Below are 24,708 nucleotides of genomic sequence, written 5' to 3' on the forward strand. Positions count from 1 at the left end.
TTCTCTCAACTTTCCCAGGTAAATTGAAAAGAAATTAAGTTTGGGAGAGTTTGTAGACTCCTTTTATCTTTCAAAACCTTATAGTTGTCAAGTTTGTTGACCCTAAATGTTAGTGAAATACTGCTTGATATGAAAAGCTGAAGGTCTAAGGAGACAATATTTTAAAAAAGCTGATGAAATTTAATGTTTTTCTTTTAATGTTTTTCATTTAAAATTCAGATACAATTTTTAAAATTCAGTTTGAAATATTTAGTAAGTCTATTTGATATTCCCTTCAGAAGGAATATGATTAAAAATGGGCCATAGGTTCTCTTGGATTCTATAAAAACATTAGAATATGACTAAGAACTAAATCATTTCAGGTTTTATTTTGTAATGAATTTTTGTGCTTTATGATAAACAGAGCAATAAATGTAAAAACAACACTTGGGAGTGAAATGTTTTCTGTAGAATTTGTAAATTAGCAAGCCTGTAGTGAATACCTGTTTTTTGTTTTTGCAGCTTAATGACTATGTCAAAGTTTTGCTTCTGTAAATTTGCTTCATGATGATTTGAAAAACAGCAGTAATTCCCAGTAGCCCCTAACTTGTCTTTTTTACAGGTGACAGAATTATTATAAATAAAGATAAGTCTTGTTTAATGTTGGGAAATGTCTTACTTAGCATTTGAGTAGCTATGACTAGAGAATGAAAAGATTTGCCCTAGACTGAAAAAGGATCCTGGCTTACACCAGAATTGCATTTGTTTTTATCTTGTCTATTTTTTGCTCTTTTAGGAAGGAGAATCTTCCTTATGGCTAGTGTCTAAACCTGAGGTGAAGAGGGGGTGGGAAAGACCTGGAATGTGATAGTTGGGCCTTTATTGGATCAGAAGTGTTTTATGCTGCTCTAGTAATTACCTCCAAAGGATCCCAGATATGCAACTGGGAGGGACATTTTATGGAAGACTTGTTCAGCCCACTTGTTGTACAGCTGAAGAATCTAACTAGTGGCTAAAATTTATAGACCTGAAGTACTTTTGAAATACTAGAGCAATTCAAAAGTAGAACTGTTTTTGCAATATATGATCTTACTAGCATTGAACACAGATGACATGGGTCTAAACTTCAGCTTTGCTTTTAAATAGTTGTGTGGTTGGGCACAATTCACTTTTCCTCAATTTCTTTGTCTTTCAAATGAAATGATTTGTAAGATCTTTTCTAGTATTTTCTAACTCTTGTGATTTTTTTTTTTTAGAATATTTACTTAGTTCTTTATGAAAATGAAAGTTTAATATCCTTTCAAAAAGTTTAAGATAATAAGTCACTCTTAAGTTTTTCTTCAGTAAAACAACTCTAGTTACTTTGGTCTTTCTTCACAAGGCCTATTATCCAAACATTAAATTGTTTTCATTTTTTTCCATTGGTTGCTTTTCAATTTAGAATTTAGTTGTCAAAATTCTCAAAATGGTTATAGGTCCTATTGTTACAGTCTGTTCTACATCTTGGTACCATGCTTTATTTTTAAATATTCTAGAGATACTACTAGCACAGATTTACATTGTTATCCCCTATGACTTTCTGAATCTTCTTATGAAGTTCTTGAAGAGAATTATTAAGTTCTATTAAATTTAGTCCTTTGTTAATTTCTTCTTTTAACTTTGAAAGACCACTTTTATACCTAATCCTATTTTATCATCCGACTAAATGAAAAGAATCCCTATAATACAAGAATATATCTTATGTAATTAACAGTAAAGAACATGAATATCAAAAATCAAGAATTTAAAAAATTGGTTTTCTGGACTGACATGTCATTGTGATTTTAGTAATTTCATGTTGTGCCTGTATTTGTGTACATGTTTGTTCACCCTACTAGGTTGTGAGCTTCTTTGGATAGGGGCCATGTCATTTTATACTTCTTTGTATCTTTTTGTTCTCCCAGTGCCCTGCATATAGGAGACACTAAATGAATATTGAATGAATATTGAAAAATATATAAATGATCAAATGTATAAATAAACTTGGGGCAAAGGCCAATCTATTTGCAATTCTATTTTATTAAATATTAATAAATTATATAATTATATAATAATAAATTAATAAATATTAAATAGCTATTTTATTAAAAGACTTATTAGTCTTTTGATGGCTGTGAACTTTATTTTTCAGGTTGCATTTTCTTGATCCTTTTTCTGCTATGTTTGGCAGGAGCAAGGGTGAGAGCATGGAGGAGAAAGAGGGCAAGACACAGATACAGTTCTCTTATATGAGTCTTTAAATTTTATCATGTTTGATCAACTGTTATGAACTTAGCTCTTTTCAGTAATGAGGTGATTCAAGGCAATTCAATGTATCTGAGGCCAGATTTGAATTCAGGTCTTCTTAACTCCAGGCCTGTGCATTAGTTGTGCAGCAAGATAATTGTATAAGTGTGTGTGTGTGTGTGTGTGTGTGTGTGTGTGTGTGTGTGTGTGTATTTAACATATATTGGATTACCTGGATTACTTTAGGGAAGTGGATGTGGGGAAAGCAGGGAAAAATTGCAACACAAAGTTTAGCAAAGATTAATGGAGAGAAATTATCCATTGCATATGCTTTGAAAATTAAAAAGCTTTAATAAAGAAAATTTACATTCTACTGTGGGGATCTTCTGTAAGCATCAATTGAGGAATGTCTGAACAGATTGTGGTATAAGAATGTGATGTAATACTATTGTGCATTTAGAAATGAGGAAATACTCCAGGCCTGTGCAGTACATTAGTGTGCTTAGAATTCTAAAGTCCTTCTGACATTGACTGGTTATTTTTTGTCATTTTTCCAATTTTTAGGATGTGAAGTAAAAATGTTTTTGATTTTCATTTCCTTTATTATTTGTTTTTTGAGAACATTCTTTCATGTAATTATAAAATCTTTGCAATTTTTTTTGAGAATGTGTTTTTATATCCTCTGACCATTTAGATATTGGAAAATAAACATCCATTTTATAAAAAATTACTCCTGTCACCATACCAGTAAAACCATCACACCTGAACCATTTCGAGTGGTCTCATAACTAAACTTCTTCTTTCCCTTCCCAAATATCCAATGGTTCACTTTCAAATTAATATTAAAACAATACTTTCATTACATCACTTATCTGCTCAAAAGCTTTTATTACTTTCTTATTGCTTACAGAATAAATCTAAAATTCTAAGCCTGGCATATTAGTCTTTCTGCCTTCTAGTCTTATTATAAACCTTTGACCTTATTTCTTAATGGTTACCAGGCAGATCAATCTATTCATTGTCTCTCCTTATTTTCTTTCTTTTTACTTCTACTGACATTTTTCTGTGCTCCTGGATTTCTCTTTGCCCCCCTCTGAATCTTTTTTAATTCTTTAAGTTTTTTTTTAAAGCCTTTCTTTTTTGGGGGGAGCGAGAATTGGAGAGGAAAGATACAATGTGCCAAGCTTCAGAGGTTTTATGCAGCTGTTTTTAGACATCCTTCTGGGGATCTGTAAGTTTTCAGTTCTTCCAAGGGGTTTTAAGGAGAGGTGTGTTTACTATTCTCCTGGCATGTGCTCTGGTCTGTGATTGAGCCCAAGCACTTTTTTCTGCACTAAAACTGTGAGGAGGGTCCCACTCCACTGTGGTTACAAGTTCTGATATGATAACCAGTGCTCCTCCTTGCCCTGGGACTGCCACCCAGCACTGCAATCTGGATCTGCATATGAACAAAGCAACAGAGTCCAGTCACAGTGCTAGGCCCTGCAATCTCCTGAAGAGTTGTTTGATCCCTTTAACATCTGTGGCTGGAGAACTCTATAAGTACCTTCTAAGGCTCCTGGTTTGCTAGGATTATTTCTGTGCTGCTACAGCCTGTGCTGGACTATGCTCTGTTCACATCCAAGGCAACAAACAGTCCTTTTCAGCTGACATTTTAAGTTGTCTTTGACTGGAAAGTTATTTAACCCTAATCTTTTTCTGAGAGCTTGGGCAAGTCTCCTTTTTCTTCACCATTTCTCTGCCCCCCTCTGATCTTCTCTGCCTCCTTTTGGTATCTCTTCTGTGATGGTCTCTTTCTTGACTTCTGTGACCCACAGTGATCCTGGACTCCTGCCTGATAACATCCATCTCTGTCATTTGGCATTTACTCCTTTATATCACCTTTTTATGTTCCCTTTAAGGTCAGTGATGATCTCTTGTTTCTATCCTCATAGCGCACTTGAGGTTCAGTAAGAACTTGTTGCTTCTAGAACAGTTCACTGCATTACATGGCCTCCTTTGGGCAAGAATTGTCTTTAGGCAGCCAAGTGGCAAAGTAGCCAGAGTCCTAGGCTTAGAATCAGGAAGACTCAAGTTCACATTCAACTTTATTTTTTATTTTTTTTAAATAGCTTTTTATTTACAAGTTATATGCATGGGTAATTTTATAGCATTGACAATTGCCAAACCTTTTGTTCCAATTTTTCTCCTCCTTCCTCCTCCTCACTCCCCCAGATAGCAGGTTGACCAATACATCACATTCAACTTTAGACACTAACTAGCTTATATAAACCAAGCAACCCTGTTTGTCTTAAATTTGCTTGATATAAAATGAGATAACAGAATTTACTTCCCAAAGAATCAAATAAGATACTATTTGTAACGTCCTTAGCATAGTACTTGTCACAGAGTAGGCATTTTATAAATATTTATTCTTTTCTTATTTCCTCTTTTAGGACAAGGTGAGGTAGTGATGTTACTAACATATGTAAAGCACTTTAAAGTTTCCATAGTGTTCTAGAAACATTATCTCATATAGACCTTACTACAACCATGGACAAAAAGTGTTATTATTCCAATTTTGTACATGAGAAAACTGAGACTAATGCAAGTTATATGGCTTACATGCAACTAGTCAGTATGTAAGGCATGATTTGAATTCAAGTCTTCTTGGTTTAAGGTACAATGCTACATCCTTCATAGCTTCTTTTAAAGATGAAAGTTTTTCCAACGTAGGTAACCTTGCTTTACTGCAATAATACAGCAGTATCTGTCTGCTGAAGACAATAACATCATATCTTTCTATTCTCAGATCTTCAGCAAATTTTCATTTGCCTAGAATAATCTCAAGTGAACAAATTTGTCAATAATTTAGCAATTCAGCTTCTGTATGTTTTTTCTGCTATTCAGAGGCTATTAGCAGATGGCAGGTGAGGAGATGTGTTATTTTCACTATTAGTTCTAGCTATCCATGACCTTTTTCTGTGGCTTGTGGAGTGCACTGTTTGAAAGGTTATGTGTCAAATGAAATGACTTCTCATTTTACAAAATGGGACATATGGGCTTGGTGGAAGAAATTTTACAGTTATCTAAACTTCTTTTTCGTAGAAATATGCTGCTGCTAATTGGGCTGGATTAGAGGAAAAGATCCTAAACTTGTGTAATATGAGCAGACTGTTTTATGTATCACTAATCTCAAACACAATTCAAGATAAAATGTTATATGGTAGACTTAGGAGCTATTTTTTAAACATTATGTTTTTATGGGTTTGCTTTCAAGTTTTCACATAGCTTCTCTGCCTAGTAGTCAAACCACATTCATGATTATCTGTCTGTGGTACATTCAGTAAGAAATCTACCATTTATTACTCTTATAAGCACAGTTATCTGACTATTTGAGGATGCAATTCAGCAATGTCAGCCCTGGATTATAGCACTCAAAAGTCATCATTATAATGCCAAATTCTGTAAGTGTAGCAGGTAAATAATAATAGTGATACTGAAAATTGAATTTGGAATTAAATTGAAATGATTAAATAATTAAAAAAACAAATGCTTGGCTAGGCTAGTGAAATTCTCAAGCCTTTAGCATCATTTGATTTTTACTCTTTGATTTGAACCTTAGTTATGGGTAGACATTGTAGAGTAATAGGTGACATAAAAACTATTGATTTTTATTTAAACATTTATTTGACATTGTTTATATTGGTATGTCATATCTGTGTTAATATTTTGCAGTATCACCTTTTGACAGTGCATGTTGTAGTGGAAAGGGGACTAGATTTTTAATCAGCAGACCTGACCTGAGTCCTTATCTTACTTCCTATTTGTATGACCTTGAACAAATCATTTAATATTTCTGAACTGCATTTTTTTTTCTTTAAAGTGGGATCATAATATTTGTGATAACCCCTTCTTAGAATTGTCAGGATCAAATGAGAAAATGTGAAGTATTTGTAACTATAAAGTCCTATACAGTATAAACTGTTACCGCTTAGTTTCTGGTACTGCTTCATGTATTTAATCAGAAATGGGGAACAATCCATTCATGTGATAGAAGTCATTTTTCAAGGAGAAATCAGGTACATTTTTTATGTCCTAGCCAATGTCTTGCTCTGGTCTTATGTTTTCTCAGTTTATTTCCTCCTTAATATTCCAATCTTTACTGTTCTCATCTAGAAAATTTTGGTAAGACTAATATAAATCTCAAACTTTTCTGATTTCTTTTTTTGACCTTTGTATTATTAATTCAAGGGCACTAATCTTTGTACTTCCAGCTTGTATAGTAGGGATAATCTCTTTGTGTAACTATGATAATAATGTTTTTTAGTGGGCTACAAGTGGCAACATAGTACTAAATACTTCACCTTTTTTTCATGAAAGATCAGTATTCTGTGCTTTAATAAGTAGGCAGATCTTTTTGCCAATTTTCCTTAATGGAAGAGCATTAAAATGCAGGTGCTACTCTTGATTTTACCATGAACATATATGTACTGTCTTGAACAGGTGACTTCAGATCTTTAAACATATAACTAAGGAATTAGACATAGGGAAGGAATGTTTTACCATTAGTTCTATGGGATGCTGATTGTTCATGATTGTTAGTTAGATTTGCTTTTTAATTGTTTTCATTTACAGTGTTATATTTTGTTCTATTCTGATTCTGCTAACTTTACTTTGTATTAGTTTATATGAGTTTTCTCATGTATGAGTTCTTCAAATTTATTTTTCTTGTGGTACTGTAAGATTACATTCATATTCTATCACTTGTTCAGCTGTAGCAGTGATTTTTGGATAACTACTTTGTTTACATTTTTGGCAAACAAACAAATACTGTTATGAATATATGACCATATGTTTCTAGTTTTTTTCTGTTTTTTTTTTTTTTTATCTCCTTGAGGGTCTAGCAATGGAATCACTAGGTTAAAATCTTTGAACAGCTCAGTTACTTCTGTCAAATTTTTCCAAATAGTTTTTCACCTGTAAACCAGTCCACAGCTCTATCAAGTGTTTATTTGTCTTTCCATATGTTGGTCCAATTTTACCTTGTAGAATTTTTTTTGGTGATTTGGAATATTTTCATATGATTGTTGATAATTTGTAAGTTTTTTGAAAACTACTGTGAGAAAGAAATGGAAGTAGTGTTAGGTTTTATATTTTTGGGCTCAAAAATTACTACAAAAAGTAACTACAGTCATAAAATTAAAAGACTCTTGTTCCTTGTAAAGAAAGCTATGGCTAGTCTGCACAGCATAGACATCAAGACAGCATCTTGCTGACAAAAGTCTGTATAGTCAAAACTCTGGTTTTTCTGGCAGCAGTGTATGGCTGTAAGAATTGAAATATAAGGAAAAGTTGAGCATTACAGAATTGACATTTTTAGATTATGATGCTTTAAAACACTTTTGAGAGTCCCTTGGACAGCAAGGAGATCAGATCAGTCAATACTTAAAGACACTTATTTAGACTACTCATTAAGATGACAAATATTGAAGCTGAAGCTCAAATACTTTGGCCCAATGAGAAGATAGGACTCATTTGAAAAGAAAAGGAGAAGGGTAAGTCAGAGGATGAATAGCTAGTGACCTAGAAATCAGTGAGTATGAGTTTGGATAGATTTCAGGAGATAGTGGAGGACCTTTACTAAAGAGATCTTCTAATTCAGTTATGTCATTTTACAGATAAAAAAGCTGAAGGATATGTGATTTGCTGTTGGTCACATACCTAGTAAAAGGCTGGTATTATAATTTGACCTAGATCTCTTGATTTCATATCCATTGTTCCTTTGACTGTAAGAAGGTGATTCTTTATGACTTACACCAGGTTCATAGCTGCTACATAGTATTATAATTCTTAAACTATTAGAAGAGTGAAGGAAGAATATCTACCTGGCAGCTTTTCTCCAGAAGAGAAAAGTGCCAGTAATATAGGAATAATTTTCATCTGATGCAACAACAACAGCAAAAATATAGTCTAATATCAGATTGGCCTCCCACCTCTGCAGTTTCCTTAAAATTATCATAATGTGACAGAAGAAAAAAAATTAGGTACCTAAGATATATTAAGATCTGGTACATCTTCAGTTCCTTTTCAGGTCTGAATCTTAGGAATCTATCAATTATATTTCTTTTGACTTCTTCCTTAATTTTGTTTGAAATTTGAGTTGTTTGACAATCATTTAACTTTTTGGATCTTCATGGCCAGAACACGTATTTTGGGGAAAAGTTCATTCAGTGTTACATAAGTGTGAAGATTTTTGGTAAAAATATTCTATTTGGGTCTGAAATAAATTCACATTTTTCATTGAGTCTTTAGATATAATGGTTTTGACTTTGTTGTTTTGCTCCGAATTTTTATTTTGATCTTCTCAGTCACCATAGCAGTTTCTTTTTTAAGTTCTTTTTTGTTGTTTGCTCATTTTCTCAGCCTACTTCTTGTTGAACTCTGCTACTGGGGTACATGGGGCATTATCTCAAGTTGCAGGTTTTTTGTGTAGCTGTTTTCAAAACTACTTCCGGGGATACATAAATTTTTAATTCTTCCAAGGTGGCATGATCTAAGGTAAGGAGAGATGTATTAACTCCTCTCTTAGTATGTGCTCTGGTCTGTGAATGTCCACAAACACTCTTTTTTTCTGTCCTGGAACTGGGGAGGGTTCCTTCTACTCTGCAGCTATAAGCTCTAATATACTAGTGTTTCTATTTGCCTCAGGATTGTGACCTGAATTCTTATATTAACAATGCAACAGAGTCGTACATCCAATGCCACCAAAGGGATTCCTGTAATCTCTTTCTGGCAAATTTTCTGACTTCCTTACTGTCTTTGGTCTGGGAACTCTGGAGGCATTACCTGCCACCATCTTGCCAGGGCATTGTCTATGCTGGATTATGGTTTGTTTTCATCCTGATAGGACAGTCTTGAACTGGAAAATTGTTTTATCCTATCCTTTTGTGAATTCTGCCACTCCAGAATTTATTTTGAAATATGATTTTTAAATTGTTTGGAGTGGAAATTGGGGAGAGCTCAGTTGAGATCTTGCCTTTTCTCTACCATCTTGGCTCACCTGGTGAATTATTCTACTTATTATTCACATATGTTTACTTCATGTAGTGACAATTCCTGCTATCATATAAAGAAAAAAATATTAACAGGATTTTAAAACTTTGTCAAAGATATTCCTTAATCCCCTGAAAATAATTTTCCTTTGAGAAAGCTAGTCATTCCAATCCAAAAAGTGGTACTGGGTTATTACTTTTTTAAGGTGCATACCATTCATTTATGTGTTGGGTCTTGAAGCTGATGGAATTGTTGAAAGGCACAATTTAAACATACACACCAGTGGAAGTAGAATGAATGAGATCAAATCAAGCCATCACTATAGTGCTTACTGTGTTAAGCCAGTGCTGAGCACTGAGCACTGAGGATATAGAAAAAGGCAAAAGTTATCTATACGTAAGGAATGCACTATTTAAACTTAGGGGAAGGGAAGTAGAGGCAATGTGTAAATAGCAACTGTGTATAAACGGAATAGCTATATTTTATCCATCTATGACAAATTAGAGATATTCACAAGGAAAATACACTAACATTAAAGTGAACTGGGAAAGGTTTGAATGAGGAAAATAAAGATAAGATGAAAATATGGCACTCAATAACCATTTATTAGTCAATCAACTAGCATTTTTAAGTACCTGCTGTGTGCCAGTCACTATAGATACAGGGAAAGGAAAAAACAATTCCTGTTGTCAGGGAGATCACAGTATTATGGGGGAGATCACACACGAGTACTGTGTATGAAGACCTATTCAGGATAAATTGGGAGCAGACTCAGAAGGAAGGCATCAAGTTATGGGGAGTTATGGGGAAAGGCTTCTTGCAGAAGGTAGGACTTTAGTTGAAATTTGGAGAGCTATGAAAGCTAGGAGGTAGAAATGAGCAGGGAGGAGAGTTCCAGACTTTGAGGACAGCCAGTAAAAAATACTTGTAGTTGGGATTTAGTGTCATAATGTGAGGAATAGCAAGGGGTCAGTATCACTGGATCACAGAGTATGTTAGGAGAATAAAAAAAGTATAAGAAAGTATAAGTAAAGTATAAGAAAACTGGAAAGGTAGGAAGAGTCCAGGTTATGAAGGACTTTAAAACAGAAGATTGTATATTTGATCTTAGACATAATAGGGGACCACTGAAGTTTATTGAATAGCTAGATAACATGATTTGACCTGTGTTTTAGGATGAGCAGTTTGACAGCTGAAAGAAGGGGGGGTTGGAGTGGGGAAAGACTTGTAGCAGGGAGACCAGCATTCAGGCTATTGCAGTAGCATGGGGCATGAGTGATATAGGTCTATACTATAGTAGTTATGTTGTTAGAGGAAAGAAGGGGACTTTTACAAGAGATGTTAAGAAAGTTGAAAGGACAGGAGTTAACCACTAGTTGGATATAAGCTATGAGAGGGAAATGAGAATAACATCTAGATTGAGAGGCTGGATTAATGGAAGGATTAAGATAAGTAAGAAAGAAATTAGTGTCTTGGTGTATAGAGAATGAGTTTAATTTTCTACATATTGATTTTAAGATGACATGCATTTTAAGACATTCAAGTAGCAATGTCTACCCGTTAGAGATAGGAGACTGGAGATTAGATGAGAAAGAGAGGAGCTGAAAATTTAAAGACAAAAGTGAGATGGTTCCTGCCCTAAAGGAATTCACATCTTAGAATAACATGTTCATTGGACTCAAAGATATGAAAGTCATTTATACAAGTGAATTATTTTGTAGTAAAATATCCCAATAACTTATATGGATTTCTACCATTATTAAAATAGGAAATTTATGTTAAAGATAAAAGGACCTGGAGGAAACGAGACTACTCCTTATGTCTTCTCAGAACCATATCTAAATATACAAATGGTAGCAATACAGCCTGTATATTCTTTGCCCAAATTTCCATGACCAATCATGCCATTAATGTAGTTTTTTGATGTCAAGGCCTTTGGTATGCTTATGATATATACCAGGCAGGCAACCTTGATAGGAGTGCCTAGAAATTTTCTATGAGTTTTAGGGAGTCCTATAGTTTTAGGGTATTTGCTATCCATGTCCTCGATGTTGTTTGAATTTCCCTGTCTGTGAGGTCCTTGGCCATAAAAACTTGTATTGAGTAAATAAGGCTAATCCAACAAATATAGTCATTTCAGTTCAATTATTTTAAGTTGTGTTCAACTTTTTGTGACCCCATTTGAGGTTTTCCTGGCAAAAATACTAGAGTGGTTTGCCATTTCCTTCTTCAGTCCATTTTACAAATGAGGAAACTGAGGCAAAAAGGGTTAAGTGATGTGTTTGGGGTCACACAGCTAGTAAATGTCTGAGACTTGATTTGCACTCAGTAAGATGAGTCTTCCTGATTCTGGGTTTGGCCAAGATAGAAAAGTAACAAAACGGAAGGGAGGAGAAAGATAACAAAAATAATTTATTGCTATGGATTCTATTCCTTTGGCTTAAAATGTTTAGCTCTTCTACCACTTGTATTTCCCACCCACACCCTTACCTCAGTAGAATGATATAGTATAAGCAGAAAATTCTAATGCAGAGCTAACATTAATTTCTGCAGAAGTCTATGTAGGAAAATTCAAGTTAACATTTCTCTTGCCAAACCATCTCAGCACTGTACTAGTTTAATGAGATTAAAAAAAAAAAAAGAGAGAGATAATTCAGGGCATATGAGACACAGGATTCTTTATAGGACAGTTGTAATATAGTACAGTAATTACTACAAAGACATTTCTGACACCTGCATACCTCCAGTGCAAACAAGAATGTCAAAAAACATCTGGTGTTTTAAAATTTAATCTGCTTAAGTATAGAACAAATATAAAGTTCTCTAAGAAAAATGATTTGGGGTGAACATTTTTAATAACTTAATAACTACCAATGCATTCTGTCAGCCATATGCTATGAGGCAACCCTAAGCTCCTAGTCTTTTTTTAAATAATAGCTTTTTATTTTCAAAATACATGCAAAGATAGTTTTTAACATTTACCCTTGAAAAACCTTATGTTCCAAATTTTTCTTCTTCCCTCTTCCTTTCCCTCTTTCTCTCGGCAGCAAGTAATCCAGTATAGGTTTAACATCTGCAATTATACTATACATTTTTCCACATTTATCATGCTGCACAAGAAAAATTAGATCAAAAAGGGAAAAAAAGGAGAAAGAAAAAAAAACTCAAGCAAACAATAACAAAAATGGTGAAAATATTTTATTGTAATCCACATTCAGTCCCCATAATCCTCTCTCTGGATACAGATGATTCTGTCCATTACAAGAGTATTGGAATTGGCCTGAATCACTTCATTGTTGAAAAGAAACAAGTCTATCACAGTTGTTCATCCCATAATCTTGTTGTTGCTATATTGAATGTTTTCTTATTCTATGATAAGAATTTCTGATAGAAGGTAATTTCACTGAGAAAAATTTTTCCACTAATACAAGATAGCAATTAGCCTATAATTTGTAGTCTTACAGACTTGACTGGAGCTACTGAGCAGTTATTTGAATTATTCAGTTACATGATAAGTTTAGTTTAGGTCTTTGTGCTTCCCAGGCCTACTGTATCTACTTTCTTATGCTATATCTTCTTGCATATTAGGTATATACATTGGCTTAATAACATTTACTCAGCTGTTGTTCAATTCTTAAAATAAAGGTTGTTTCTCAACTGAAACTGCGCTCTCTCTCTCTCTCTCTCTCTCTCTCTCTCTTCCTTCCTCTCCCCCTTCTTTTGATAGTACAAATTGAATATTTTTTGAATAGTTAAACATTGCCCTCATACACTTGTAAGATTTTTTATTTTTGGATGGGGATAGCATCCAAGCAAATGCCTGTTTTTCTAGAATGACCTAGTAGCATTTTTTATCCAGAAAATGAATTCATAAGGGAAGAATAATGGAACATTTGGGTAAGGATCAGTGAAGGGAGAAACAGAAGCAGAGTTGTCAGCTAGTGATTAATTCATCAAAAGGTGAAATTAGATGACTTGATGATGAAGACAACATCACAAAATTCTTGGGAATGAAATGAAATGATAATTTCATTTTTGGAACTTATTTTAATGATAATTTTTAAAAGTTACAGAAGTGATGAAATTTTCTATTGTGCTTATGATTCTGATCAATAAAGAATTGTCTGCTGACATACATACATACATATATACATACATACATACATACACAGAGGTAATTATGACTTGGTTTAAATAACTTAAACTTTTGAAAAAAGAAAGGAGAGTATATTCATCAACATATACATTAGATATTAGAAGAACAGAATGTAGAGGATTCATATAAAGTCTAGGTAGAATCCAGTGATATTTTCTTTTTCAGTTAAAGTCTATCTGAGAGGAGTAGGGACCTCTCAAGGATCAATTTCTGAATTCAGGACCAGAAATGATTCCAACATTAGAAAAGGAAAAGGATTATCTAAAATAATCATTTCAGTGTTTTAGAGAACATAAACTCACAATTTTAAAAGAAACATATAGAAAATAAAGAAAGGCAAGTAACTATATATCAATACAATTTTAGCTCAGTGATGTAAGAATGATATCAAGTAGCTTAGAATGAGCAGAGGTTGGTGATAATTGCTAAGAAGAACAACAATGGACTTTTTAAAAAAGTTGTGGCTTGAAGAAGATTAAAGAAGAGATAGTCTTGCAGGATTAGTCTTAGAGGCTTACAGAATTGTCTAAGGGCACTTCAAGGTCAAGCCACTTTTCCCAAATCGCATGGCTGTGTGAGGTGAAATCTTGTCCCAGATCTTTCTGTCTCTCCTGCCAGCTCTGGCCACTTTATCTTTCTTCCATTGTTCTAGGTGAATGGGATCAGGATGAATAACTATGAGAAGGCTAAATTACTCTATCCTTAATTTACTTCTCTTTTCTCTGATAAAAAGAATAATTTTGGGACTGGGAAAGATAGAACACACATATTTAACACCTCAGTGACTTCAAGTCTCCTCACTCTTCCTTTATATCCATTGTTGATGTTGTTGGTTCATCATTTTTTTGAAGAGGACCAATAACATCACAGGATGATATATTCATTTGCATTTAAGTGAGACTGAGTTGCAGGAAGTTTCCATTGATAATTAAAGTAACAACTGGCTTTTCAAGATCTTGGAGGATTAGAGAATACAGAGCAGTTGCTCTAGTCTTTACAAAAGTGAACAGGACCTTTATTGTTGTCCAGCAAAAGACCTTAGACAATAGAATAAAACATAAAGGAAAGCTTTCAGCACATTGTAGAGATTTTCATGTAGATCATGGGAGATCATGCATGAGAATTCCATAGGATGAGAAATTATAGATAAGTTGTGATTTACTATGAAGAGGAATCCCATGTTTGAGATTACACTGACAGTGACCATTTTTGAAGTATTATCTCATCTATTTGCTAGTCTACTTTTAAAATATTGAATTTAGAAATTTTAGAATATGGAAAGGTTTTTAAAACAGTTAAGAGGTAGTAACCTTTGTATTAGGTATGAGAGCATGTTAAGTGAGACAGTTTGGGCTGAGTACTAAGAAAATATCTATTTTTAAATGAATATATATGTATTTATTTTCAATTAACCAAAGCTTGCTGTAGAATGTGCATATTCACTGAAATCATGTGGCATTTGTGTTATTCATCCCCGTTAGCTACCTTTCTTTTATGCCTAAGAGAGTTTATATCACTGTTAAGTGAAACTAAGAAATATTTTCATTATTTTGCATTTTCATTTTTACCAGCAAAGTGTGAGAAGATAAATGCATACACTTATGAATGAATGTATGTGTATATGTGTGTATATTTGGCTTAGCTAAGGAGGAATGATGTTAGTGTCCTACATTTTTAGAGCCAGAAGACATGTGCACATTTTATATTTTACCTAAAGTACTTATTTTGCAGATGAGGAAACTGAGGTCCCTAGAAGTAAATTGACTTGCCCTAGGTCATACAGCTACTTAGTGTTGTTCAGGTTAGCTACATGACTCACACATTATTATATAAGCCATGCTTCTTCTCTAGAAATACTTTCTTTGCTTCACCAGTGATGATGATCTGCTTAAGTAGTAGGTAAGAAACATAGAACAAACTGAATTTGTGAGTTTTCTCAAAGACAAACAGGAATTCTGACATCCTGATCTTGTGTAGCTCTTTTTTAAAAAATCATGGTGGAAATAATTTATATTTGCATTCTTCTCTTTAAAAGGTATTTCTGAGTCTTAAATTTTTACTTCTTTTTACTCTGAATATGTAAAATATTTGAGGATTCCTACTTTTATGTGAATATGTGTAATGGGCTGAAACTGAGTTGATGCATTGAGATCCCAGCACTTAAGGCTAATTACCAATTGGACAATACTCTATTAGCATATGCTTGGAGAAAGAATGGCCCTGCCCACTACTCTGTGCAGGTTTTGATCTGTTGGCTTATAGAGAGATTGAGGCAGGATTTAGAGGGTGGAGTAGGACAAGCTAAGTGGTTCAGAGTGGGAAAAGAAAGAGGAGATTCCTGTGTTCTTCAACTCTCCTCTCCCTTTGATAAAGAATAAAAATCAAGGACTTTCACTTATCCTGACTCCTGCTGATTTTAAAATATCCAGGGTGCTAACACGGTCTTCATATTTGGCACCTAACATGGGGTTGGGGATGGAGGAGAATCTTTTCCTAACATCTGCCCCATTTCAGCCAGAAAAGATTACTAGTTTAGCCCTTAACAAAGTAAGTTCCCTGTTTGTCTATTAAAATACTCACCTAATTTCCTGATCACCAGAGACTTCTTCAGTGAAAGTAGGGTCCTTGATTAACAAATTATAAATTACAAATATTTTAATAATATTATTATATTTATAAATATTTTAAGAAGAAAGATTCTCCTGATCCAACCATTCTGGAGAACAATTTAGAACTATGCCCAAAGAGTTATCCAACTGTGCATACTCTTCGATCTAGTAGTGTCTTTACTGGACCTGGGTCCCAAAAAGATCATAAAAAAAGGGAAAAGGACCCACATGTGCAAAAATGTTTGTAGCCGCCCTTTTTGTAGTGGCAAACTGAGTGAGATGCCTATCAGTTGGAGAATGGGTGAATAAGTTATATATGAGTGTTATAGGAAATGACCAGCAGAATGATTCCAGAAAGTCCTGGAGAGACTTATATGAACTGATGCTGAGCAAAGTGAGTAGGACCAAAAGAACATTGTACATAGCAACAACAAGATTATATTATGATCTGTTGTGGTGGACGTGGCTAGGTCTAATAGTCTAGAGCCATCTGCACCCAGAGAGAGGACTGAGTATGGTTCACAACTTTTATTGTTATTTGCTTGCATTTTGTTTTCTTTCTCAATTTTTTTTTTCTTTTTTGAGCTAATTCTTGTACAGCATGATAAACGTGGAAATATGTTTGGAAGAATTACATCTGTTAAATGTGCTCATGATTATACAATATACAATAAACGAGACTATGTAATGTTCTCTTCTCTATAATATAATGTTCTCTGGGTACAGGTTTCTTGGAGGGCTTCTGGAGGCAGCCTTAATTTCAGTTCAGTGTAATAATCACCTCAAATATAGCCAGGTGTTAAAAGTCCAGTCCTTTATTGTCTCTTGAATCTTGTAGAACTCCAGTGAGTATTAAATACATTAGTGAGCTAGAGAACTGTTAAGTACCATGTTAAATTAGATAACTGATTTAACACTTTGTAAGAATTTTAACAAGACTATGAGTGGTCAGAGGTAGAAGAACCAGGAGAGAGCTGGATCTTGAAAGCCAGGACAATGGAGCAGCCAACTGAGGTTGTTTAACTGAATCTAAAAGTCAAGTAAAATGAGAAGTAAAATCAAGAAGAAACTATTAAAATTTGCAATCGAGAATTAAGAATTTTGGGGGGACAATTTTGTAGAGAACATTTTTAAAGGAATGGTGGTGATGAGGGATAGCTATGGGGTACCTAATTGAAATTAGGGTTTAGTTGAGGTCTAGTGGCAGGTTTGGGGTACAGGGAATCAAATAGAGTTCCCCTGCAACTTCCTTGATTTCGGCAAATGGAAACAGCAGTAAATGGAGTCTAGTAGCAGCGGAAGTCCCCAATAAAAGCATTTATTGGCCCAAAAAGCTAGATTGATAAAAGGTTTATTATTGGGTTTGGAAGCAAGGTTAAAGCATGGTTAAGGGAATAGGCAAAGATAGAGATAAGGAGGGCACCAAACAGAGGGTCCAGTGGACAGAAAGTCCTGACATGCCAGGCGTAAGGCTGCCATGTTCAGGACCTCTGTAGAGAGGGGGTCCCAACATGGCCCTTTTATAATGGGACATTTAGCTAGAGGGGCCTCTGGGTGTAACCCCTAGTTGGCTCAGATCCTAATGGGGGCTTGGACAGGTCCAGATCTTCTATTGGAATTCAAAGGGACCAAGATGTGTGAATCAAAAAGTCCTGGATTGATAATGCATCAATTAGGAGGGGTTAGGAATCAGAAAGAAAGGAGTAAGTCAGTTCTTAAAGGGACCACACCCGCATCAGTGAGATTAGGATCTTAGAAAGCCAGTCAAGTAGGATATTAGAAAGCTAGGCATTAAGAGGCAAAGTCCTTAGTGTTTTATAATTTGGGTGTGAAAGTGATCAAAGATATGGATCATTGCTTGAGGGAGTGGAAGAATTGAGTATTTTTTTTTTTTTTTAAGTATGGTCAGGTCTCTTTTAGAAGTGGCCTGGTGATAAGGAATGAAGACAAGGAAAGGGGAAAATGAAACTGGGGCCAAGTTCCTAGAGAAGACTGAAAAGGGATGAGATCAAGGGCATAAAGCCTTAATCTTGAAAGGAAGAGAGTCACAGTTCATCAGAAACTATAACAAAGAACCAAAGTATAGAGGTTGGGGAGTAATGGTTGAGTAGAGGATCTGGATGTAATCCTGAGGAGCAAGTACTAAGCCTTTTCTTCCTCCTGGCTCTGTGTGTCAGGGGCATAGGGTAGGTGCAGTTAATATCAAAGGATAATAATGAGTGAGCAGAGTAGTAGCAGCAGACTAGTAGTAGTAGCAGACTTTGTATGATAGGGATAAAGAGAAGAGATGGAAATTTCCTAGCTACAGAATGTGGAATAACACCTCTTGGGACTCTTACTCTCAAAAATGATTCATTGAATAGGATCATAACTTTTCTTTTTGTTTCAATCATCAAGAGATAATGAAAAAAATGGAAAAACAGTTCTATTTTATTAAGTATTTGTCCCGTCCAGCAGGACCTCGTAATTAGTGGGGTGTCGAGGAAACGACTAAGACCTGCAAGAGAAACGGGCGAGAAGGAGGAGGGAGACTACATTGCGGTGGAAAAAAGTCTCATTTATTGAAAAAAGGAGCTTAGTTATATATGGTTTGACTGCCTGCGTTTTCTGGGTGGGGGGTTGCAATGTAAAAAGAAGAATGTCAGACCACAGGTGTGGCTGACATCCTGGGGCATACTCGTTATCTAGTTCCAGGGAGGATATGGCCAATTTCCTGGGACACACTCGTTATCTTGTCTCAGGAATTTAGGAAGTATTGTTTGTTCACAATGTTTTAGCTAACCGTATCAGTTTACGCACAGGTAGTCACGTTCTTCTTGGCTCTTTGTTTCCTGTCTCCAACAAGTATTTATCATGTACCATGCACTAAATTAAATTTGGGTTTGAATCTCTGCTTAGCCACCTTCTGTGGCACACACTTAAATTCTTTGAGTTTGAATTTATTTGTAAAACACAAGGAGTGGTCTAGGTGTTCTTTAGGAATCTTTCTACTTCTAAATCTAGGACCTGTGAGTAGGGGAGATTATGTTGAACATATAGGTCTGTAAATACTTGATGATCAGGTCCTGTTGGTCCTTACTGGCACATTCAGTTGTACTATTTCCTTTATTTCATATAAAAATAATGGTGAATGATGCACAATCAGAAGATTCCTTCTTTATGGGAGAGGGGCTTAATTTGGCCTGGCATATGAGACTTCACTTCTGCCAGAGTCCTGAATATATGAAGTCTCTCATTCTGTACCATGGCCTGGACCAGAAACCTAAAGATGAACAGCCTGACATCTGGTGCTCTGGTCCTGGGCAGATACAATTAGGCAATAGTAGTTTCTATGGTTGTTAGCATAACAATTATGAAAATCAGCTTTCTTGCCATGAAACTAGGTGAGAGGTGAGAGTGGGGAGAGAGATTTAATTGGTTAGGAGGTATCACTCTCACCAGCCAAGCACTTTCCTACATCTTCCAGACCTGTGCTTGCAGCTCTTGCTTGCTTATATTTTAACTTTCCTACCACTTCTGACTGCGATGTTTCCCTGGCAGATTTTAAATGTTTGGAAATAAAAACCTGCCATATACTTACAACATAAAGCAACTATTTTGTGTGGGAAGGAAGGGACACCAATTAACATAAAGGAGATCAATACTAGTATTTAGATTGCTCTTATAATTTATTGGTATACCAGCCTCTACAAGATCATGGATATACAGGACTAGTAATTAGGGGAGGAAATAGCTTGTGTTATATTGCTATGTGCTTATGTAAATTATGTGTAATGCCTCCCATATTGATGGATTTATGTATAACATGTATATCTGTTTCAGATTCTGGCCCAAAACATCAACTCTAATGAATTAGCAGTTTGTAAAGATTCCAACAGTTATGTATCTGGTGAAAGCAAAATCTCCTTAAACTTGTGTTTCATAGGAGAAAGGCCCATTATAACTTACCCTTTTCCTCCCATAACTGTTCTGAGATACCATTTATTTTACTAATCCGATACTTAGTTTAAAATATTATAATGCTTTTTAACTCTTTATTGAAAAATAATGAAGTCATCGTTAAAATTTATCTAATTCTTGACATAGGATGTTGTCTTGGACTTGAAATCAATTCCAGTGATCGTTTAGAAAGATATGTATTAAAAAGCTTTTTCCTCCCCATAGTCAAAGTTAGACTTTTATCATTCTGTACCAAAGATTTTTGTCTCCTTCCTTAAGCTATTTTCAAGGTCTGACTTTATCTGGAGCTGCTGAAGTCCATTTTCTAAATATATCTCAAAAGTAGCAGCATTTAATTTCTCTTAGATATCCTAATTTTATTATATCGATTTTATACTTTAACTGTAGGCTTGCATTGAATTAAAGCTCTTTGCTTAATTATAACCAGTAAGGAAAATAATTTATTAAAATTTGTTTTCTATTTATTTAACACTATGAACATTATAAACAATGCTCTTGTCTATAAAAATATAATCATATATTAATTATTAGTGCAAATCATCAGGCCTATTAGAAGATATCTTTGGGTAGTTAGGTGGTTTAATGGATAGAATGTGGGGCTGGAATCAGGCAGACCTGAATTCAAATGCAGCTTCAGTCACTTTCTAGCTATATGACCTTGGGCAAGTCACTTAATTTCTTCTTGCCTTAGTTTTCTCATATTTAAAATGGAGATAAAAAGCACCTACCTTCCATACTCTTTGTGTGGATCAAATGATGTAATGTAATCAAATGATGTAAGTAAAGATGAAGAGAACAGGTTGGAGAAGAAGTCATGAAGGAGTTTATTCCTAGGCTTCAAAAAACAGAGGCTTTTTTATATTATTATATTATAGTCACAATAATAATATATTTATTATTAGATATAACTATGATTGCAATATATACTTAAAAGGTAGCTTTTTTTCGTTTATCAAAAAAGCAACCATGTTCTTTTTTCTGAATTAGCTTCTGTATAAAGAAGAAATTTAAATTTTAGAAAAGAGTGTTAGATTTGCAGTGAGAAGAATTGGGTCTAAATTATACCTCTACTAGTTATAGTCTACTATAGTCAGTGTGATCTTAAATCATATCACCTCATTTGGCCTCAGTTTCCTTCAGTGTAAAATGAGTGGATTGTATTCATTGTTGCTATATGTTTGCAACTTTTCTATAAATTTGTGATTCAATAGTCTTGACACTAAGGTCATCATTTGACTTGGAGGTTTTGACTTCTTGAGTCTTGTCCTTATTTTTTTGTTTTTCTTTGTTTTTGCATATAGTGTCTAGTTTAATGCCTGGTACAGAGAAACAATTGTTAATTGATTGGTTGGGATTGTATTTTTTTAGGTGGCAGAAATGCATGGAGAACTTATCGAATTCAATGAGCGACTTCATCGAGCTCTGATTGCTAAGGAAGCTCTTGTATCCCAAATGAGACAGGAACTCATTGATCTTCGAGGACCAGTAAGTACTTTATTTGTGAAACTCCCAAGATTCAGTCAATTTAAGTTCAAAGCTTATGGCTCCCCATTTTCATTGCCTTCTCAGTCCTTTTGATTATATTAGAGAGAAAACATTTAGTCATCATTTCTTTCTTTCTTATATTTGGCATTTTCTGTGATTGGAAAAGTAGCTCAAAGTAGTGAACAGAAAGAAGTGGCGTTAAGTCTTGCCTTTAATACCTAGAAGCTGTGTAACTATAAGCAAGTTACCTGACTTATACAACTTATAGACTGATCTTGCTAGTAAATGAAATTTTCTTGATGAATATAGAGAATTTATTATTTACTTATTTTAACAATAAAAGTAAGTCAACAAGCACTTTATTTTCAATTTACGTTTTAAAGATTAACTTAGAAAATAGCTGTAACAGCTTAGTAATTGCTTCTTCTGTAATAGTCTCTTTTTAATCTATTTTTTTCTATATTTGTTTTTATTGTTCTTGTTAGTTATAGTCAGTGTATCTACTCTCTGCCTGTGTTTTCTTCATTTCATATTACTTTATATGTCTCTCCAAATTTCTTGATATGTCCCCTATTTTTTTTTTTTTTGAATTGGTTATATTACCCCACTTAATCGATAGACCAGCTCTACATTTATTGATCATTCTTTCTGCTTCTAAATAATGCTATTTTCTGTCTTCATATTTCATTTTTTTAAAGAATAGCTTCTTAGTTTGTTTACCTCACAATGGAAGTATTGGTTCAATATATATATTTATTTTCTGACTCATATATTTCCAGATAGAGCTAAAAAAAAAAAAAGATTGTTGTTAATTTAAATTTTTATTGAATGTGCATCCATTTTTTCCACAACCTTGCCAGAATTAAGTTTCATGGCTTTTGGTTATTTTTGTTGTTTTGAAATTGAATTACTTTAAGGAATAGATTTAAGTGTGTATGTATATTCTGTTTTAAAGTGCTTATCCTTCATGTCTTTTGCATACCTAGCTAATGGGAACTAGATATTGCCCTTGGATTTTTTCTTTTGGTAAATCCTTACGTATTTTAAATGTTAATTTTCATTGAGTTGTATTTGCCCTAAATGTTTCTGATTTTTAAGTGTTTAAATATATAATTATTTGTCATGCAGAACTTTATAATTTTAATAATCAACTCTTTTGTATTTCATCTTTTATAATTTCTTCAATGTGATCAGAAGATAAAAATGCATTTACTTTTAAATTTTTTTCACAGATTTTAAAAATAGGATTGTATGTTTGTTTTTGTCAGTTCTGTGACCTACTTATACTTTTCTCAGGTTATGTGGTTTGTTTGTTTTTTGATATCTCTGTCCAGCTTTTTGCCCATTTCAGCAAATAGTTATTTAATAATGAATAATTTGTTTAGCATTTATTTTCTGCTGATCTTTTTGAGAATTAATCTTTTTTATATCTGGTATTTTGTTTCTATTTTTGAAAGTTTATCATTTTCACCGGGTTTTTAATTTTTAAAAATTTTTTGCCTAATACCAGATAGTTCTGATTATAATTGTTTTATTTAGTGCCTTAGTCTCAAAGAAGCTAATATTTATCAGTATCAGCTTCCTCCCTCATGCTAATTTTTTAATAAATTGATTTATAAATTATAAATTGATTTATAATATATAATTTAAATTATTAAATGATTTATAAATTTTGAAGCATTTTCAATTCTATTATGGAAATCATAGTTTTTGATATGGTCTCAAATTTCTAATTTAATTTAGGGGTTGTCATTTTTATTATAGTGCTTTGACTCATCTGTGAATCTTGGATTTTCTTTAAAATGATCATATTAATATCTTTTGTTTTTACATTTCCTTTTTCCAGAATATACTCCTCACTATCCCCTGTGAACTGTCCATATAAAAAATAATTTAAAAAGAGAAAGAAAAAAAGTTCAGTAAGAGCATGATAGTTTATATACATTGATCCACATCCATAACTCTCCACTCTTTTAAGGAGTCTCAATTGTTTCCTCTCTTCTGAGACTGATCAAGCTTGGCTTTAATTTTGGAGGGTTTAATTTGATTTAATTAATTTAATTTTAATATCATAAGTATATTTGAGTATATTATTTACATCTTCTATTATTCCTGTCAATGTTTTAAAGTCATCTTTACTAAAATCATATGTATGTTTATATAAAAACATTGATTTCACAGATATTTTTTGCTTTTCCATTATTGGACATGATTTTTAAAAACAAGTTCTTTTTCTGATGTTATTGGTATGATGATGATGTTTTTCAGTCGTTTTAATTGTGTCCAACTCTTCTTGACCCCATTTGAGGTTTTCTTAGCAAAGATACTGGAGTGGTTTGTCATTTCAATGATACTGAAATTCAAGTGAATTTATTAGTTTTATTTAATATATTCATTTCTCACTGTTTTTATTGAGACCAGAGTCAGCTACTACTACTAATATTTTACCTTTTTAGTTTCCTAAATTATTTCTGCTGATGTCTTTTTTTCCTCTCTTAACTATGGTTGTTAGAATTCTTAATATTATGAAAGCTAGGAATGAAAATAGTCCTCATTGTTTTAAAGTTTAGATTTAATCAGAACATTTTGCCTTGTATATTCTTTAGAATTATAATTTATTTAACTAAAGTGAGAAGAGACTTAAGCTATCTCACCTCACACTATCATTTTCCAAATCAGGAATGTAATTTCTAGATAGGTCGAGCGATTTGCCCAAGATCACATAAGTAGCTATTTTCTGAGGGAGGTTTGGGTTTGAAGTGAATATTTTATATTATTTTTGTGGGGGAAAATTCCTCTTTTTCTATTCTTTTTGTATATATGTTTTTTTTTCCTCTCTGTCATGAATGGATAATAAATCTTTGTGTACCTCAACCAACTTTTTAGAACTTAATCATAATCATTATCTACTTTAGAGAAGATAGTTTACATACTGGAAGTTCCCCTAATTGATGCTTATCATATTTGGCATGTTTATGATATTTTCATAATTGTAGTAGTATTTCTATTTCTGAATCATACTTTGTCTTCCTGATTTATGCCCTTAAGCAAAAATTATTTTTAAAATATATCCTATATATGTGTGTATGTATGTGTTTGCATACATACATACATACATACATATAATTTGGAATTTTTTGTTTATTAATAAGATCAGCCTATAGTTTCTTTGTATTATGTGTTTTGGTTCTTTTGAATCAGTGCCATAGTTCCCTAATA

At 33.6% G+C, this 24,708-nt stretch overlaps 1 protein-coding gene across 2 annotated transcripts in view; it reads left to right on the plus strand.

Moving 5' to 3' along the window:
- The window catches only part of SNX29 (sorting nexin 29), a 692,162-nt gene that overhangs the window by 362,409 nt on the left and 305,045 nt on the right, over positions 1–24,708 (plus strand). For both annotated transcript variants that reach the window (XM_051962973.1, XM_051962964.1), the window contains exon 16: positions 21,373–21,489. In XM_051962973.1, the coding sequence (XP_051818933.1) occupies positions 21,373–21,489 (117 nt within the window). The remainder of the gene's footprint in view (positions 1–21,372; positions 21,490–24,708) is intronic.

This window comes from Antechinus flavipes, chromosome 1, assembly GCF_016432865.1.
Source record: "Antechinus flavipes isolate AdamAnt ecotype Samford, QLD, Australia chromosome 1, AdamAnt_v2, whole genome shotgun sequence".
Classification (NCBI taxonomy): Eukaryota; Metazoa; Chordata; class Mammalia; order Dasyuromorphia; family Dasyuridae; genus Antechinus; species Antechinus flavipes.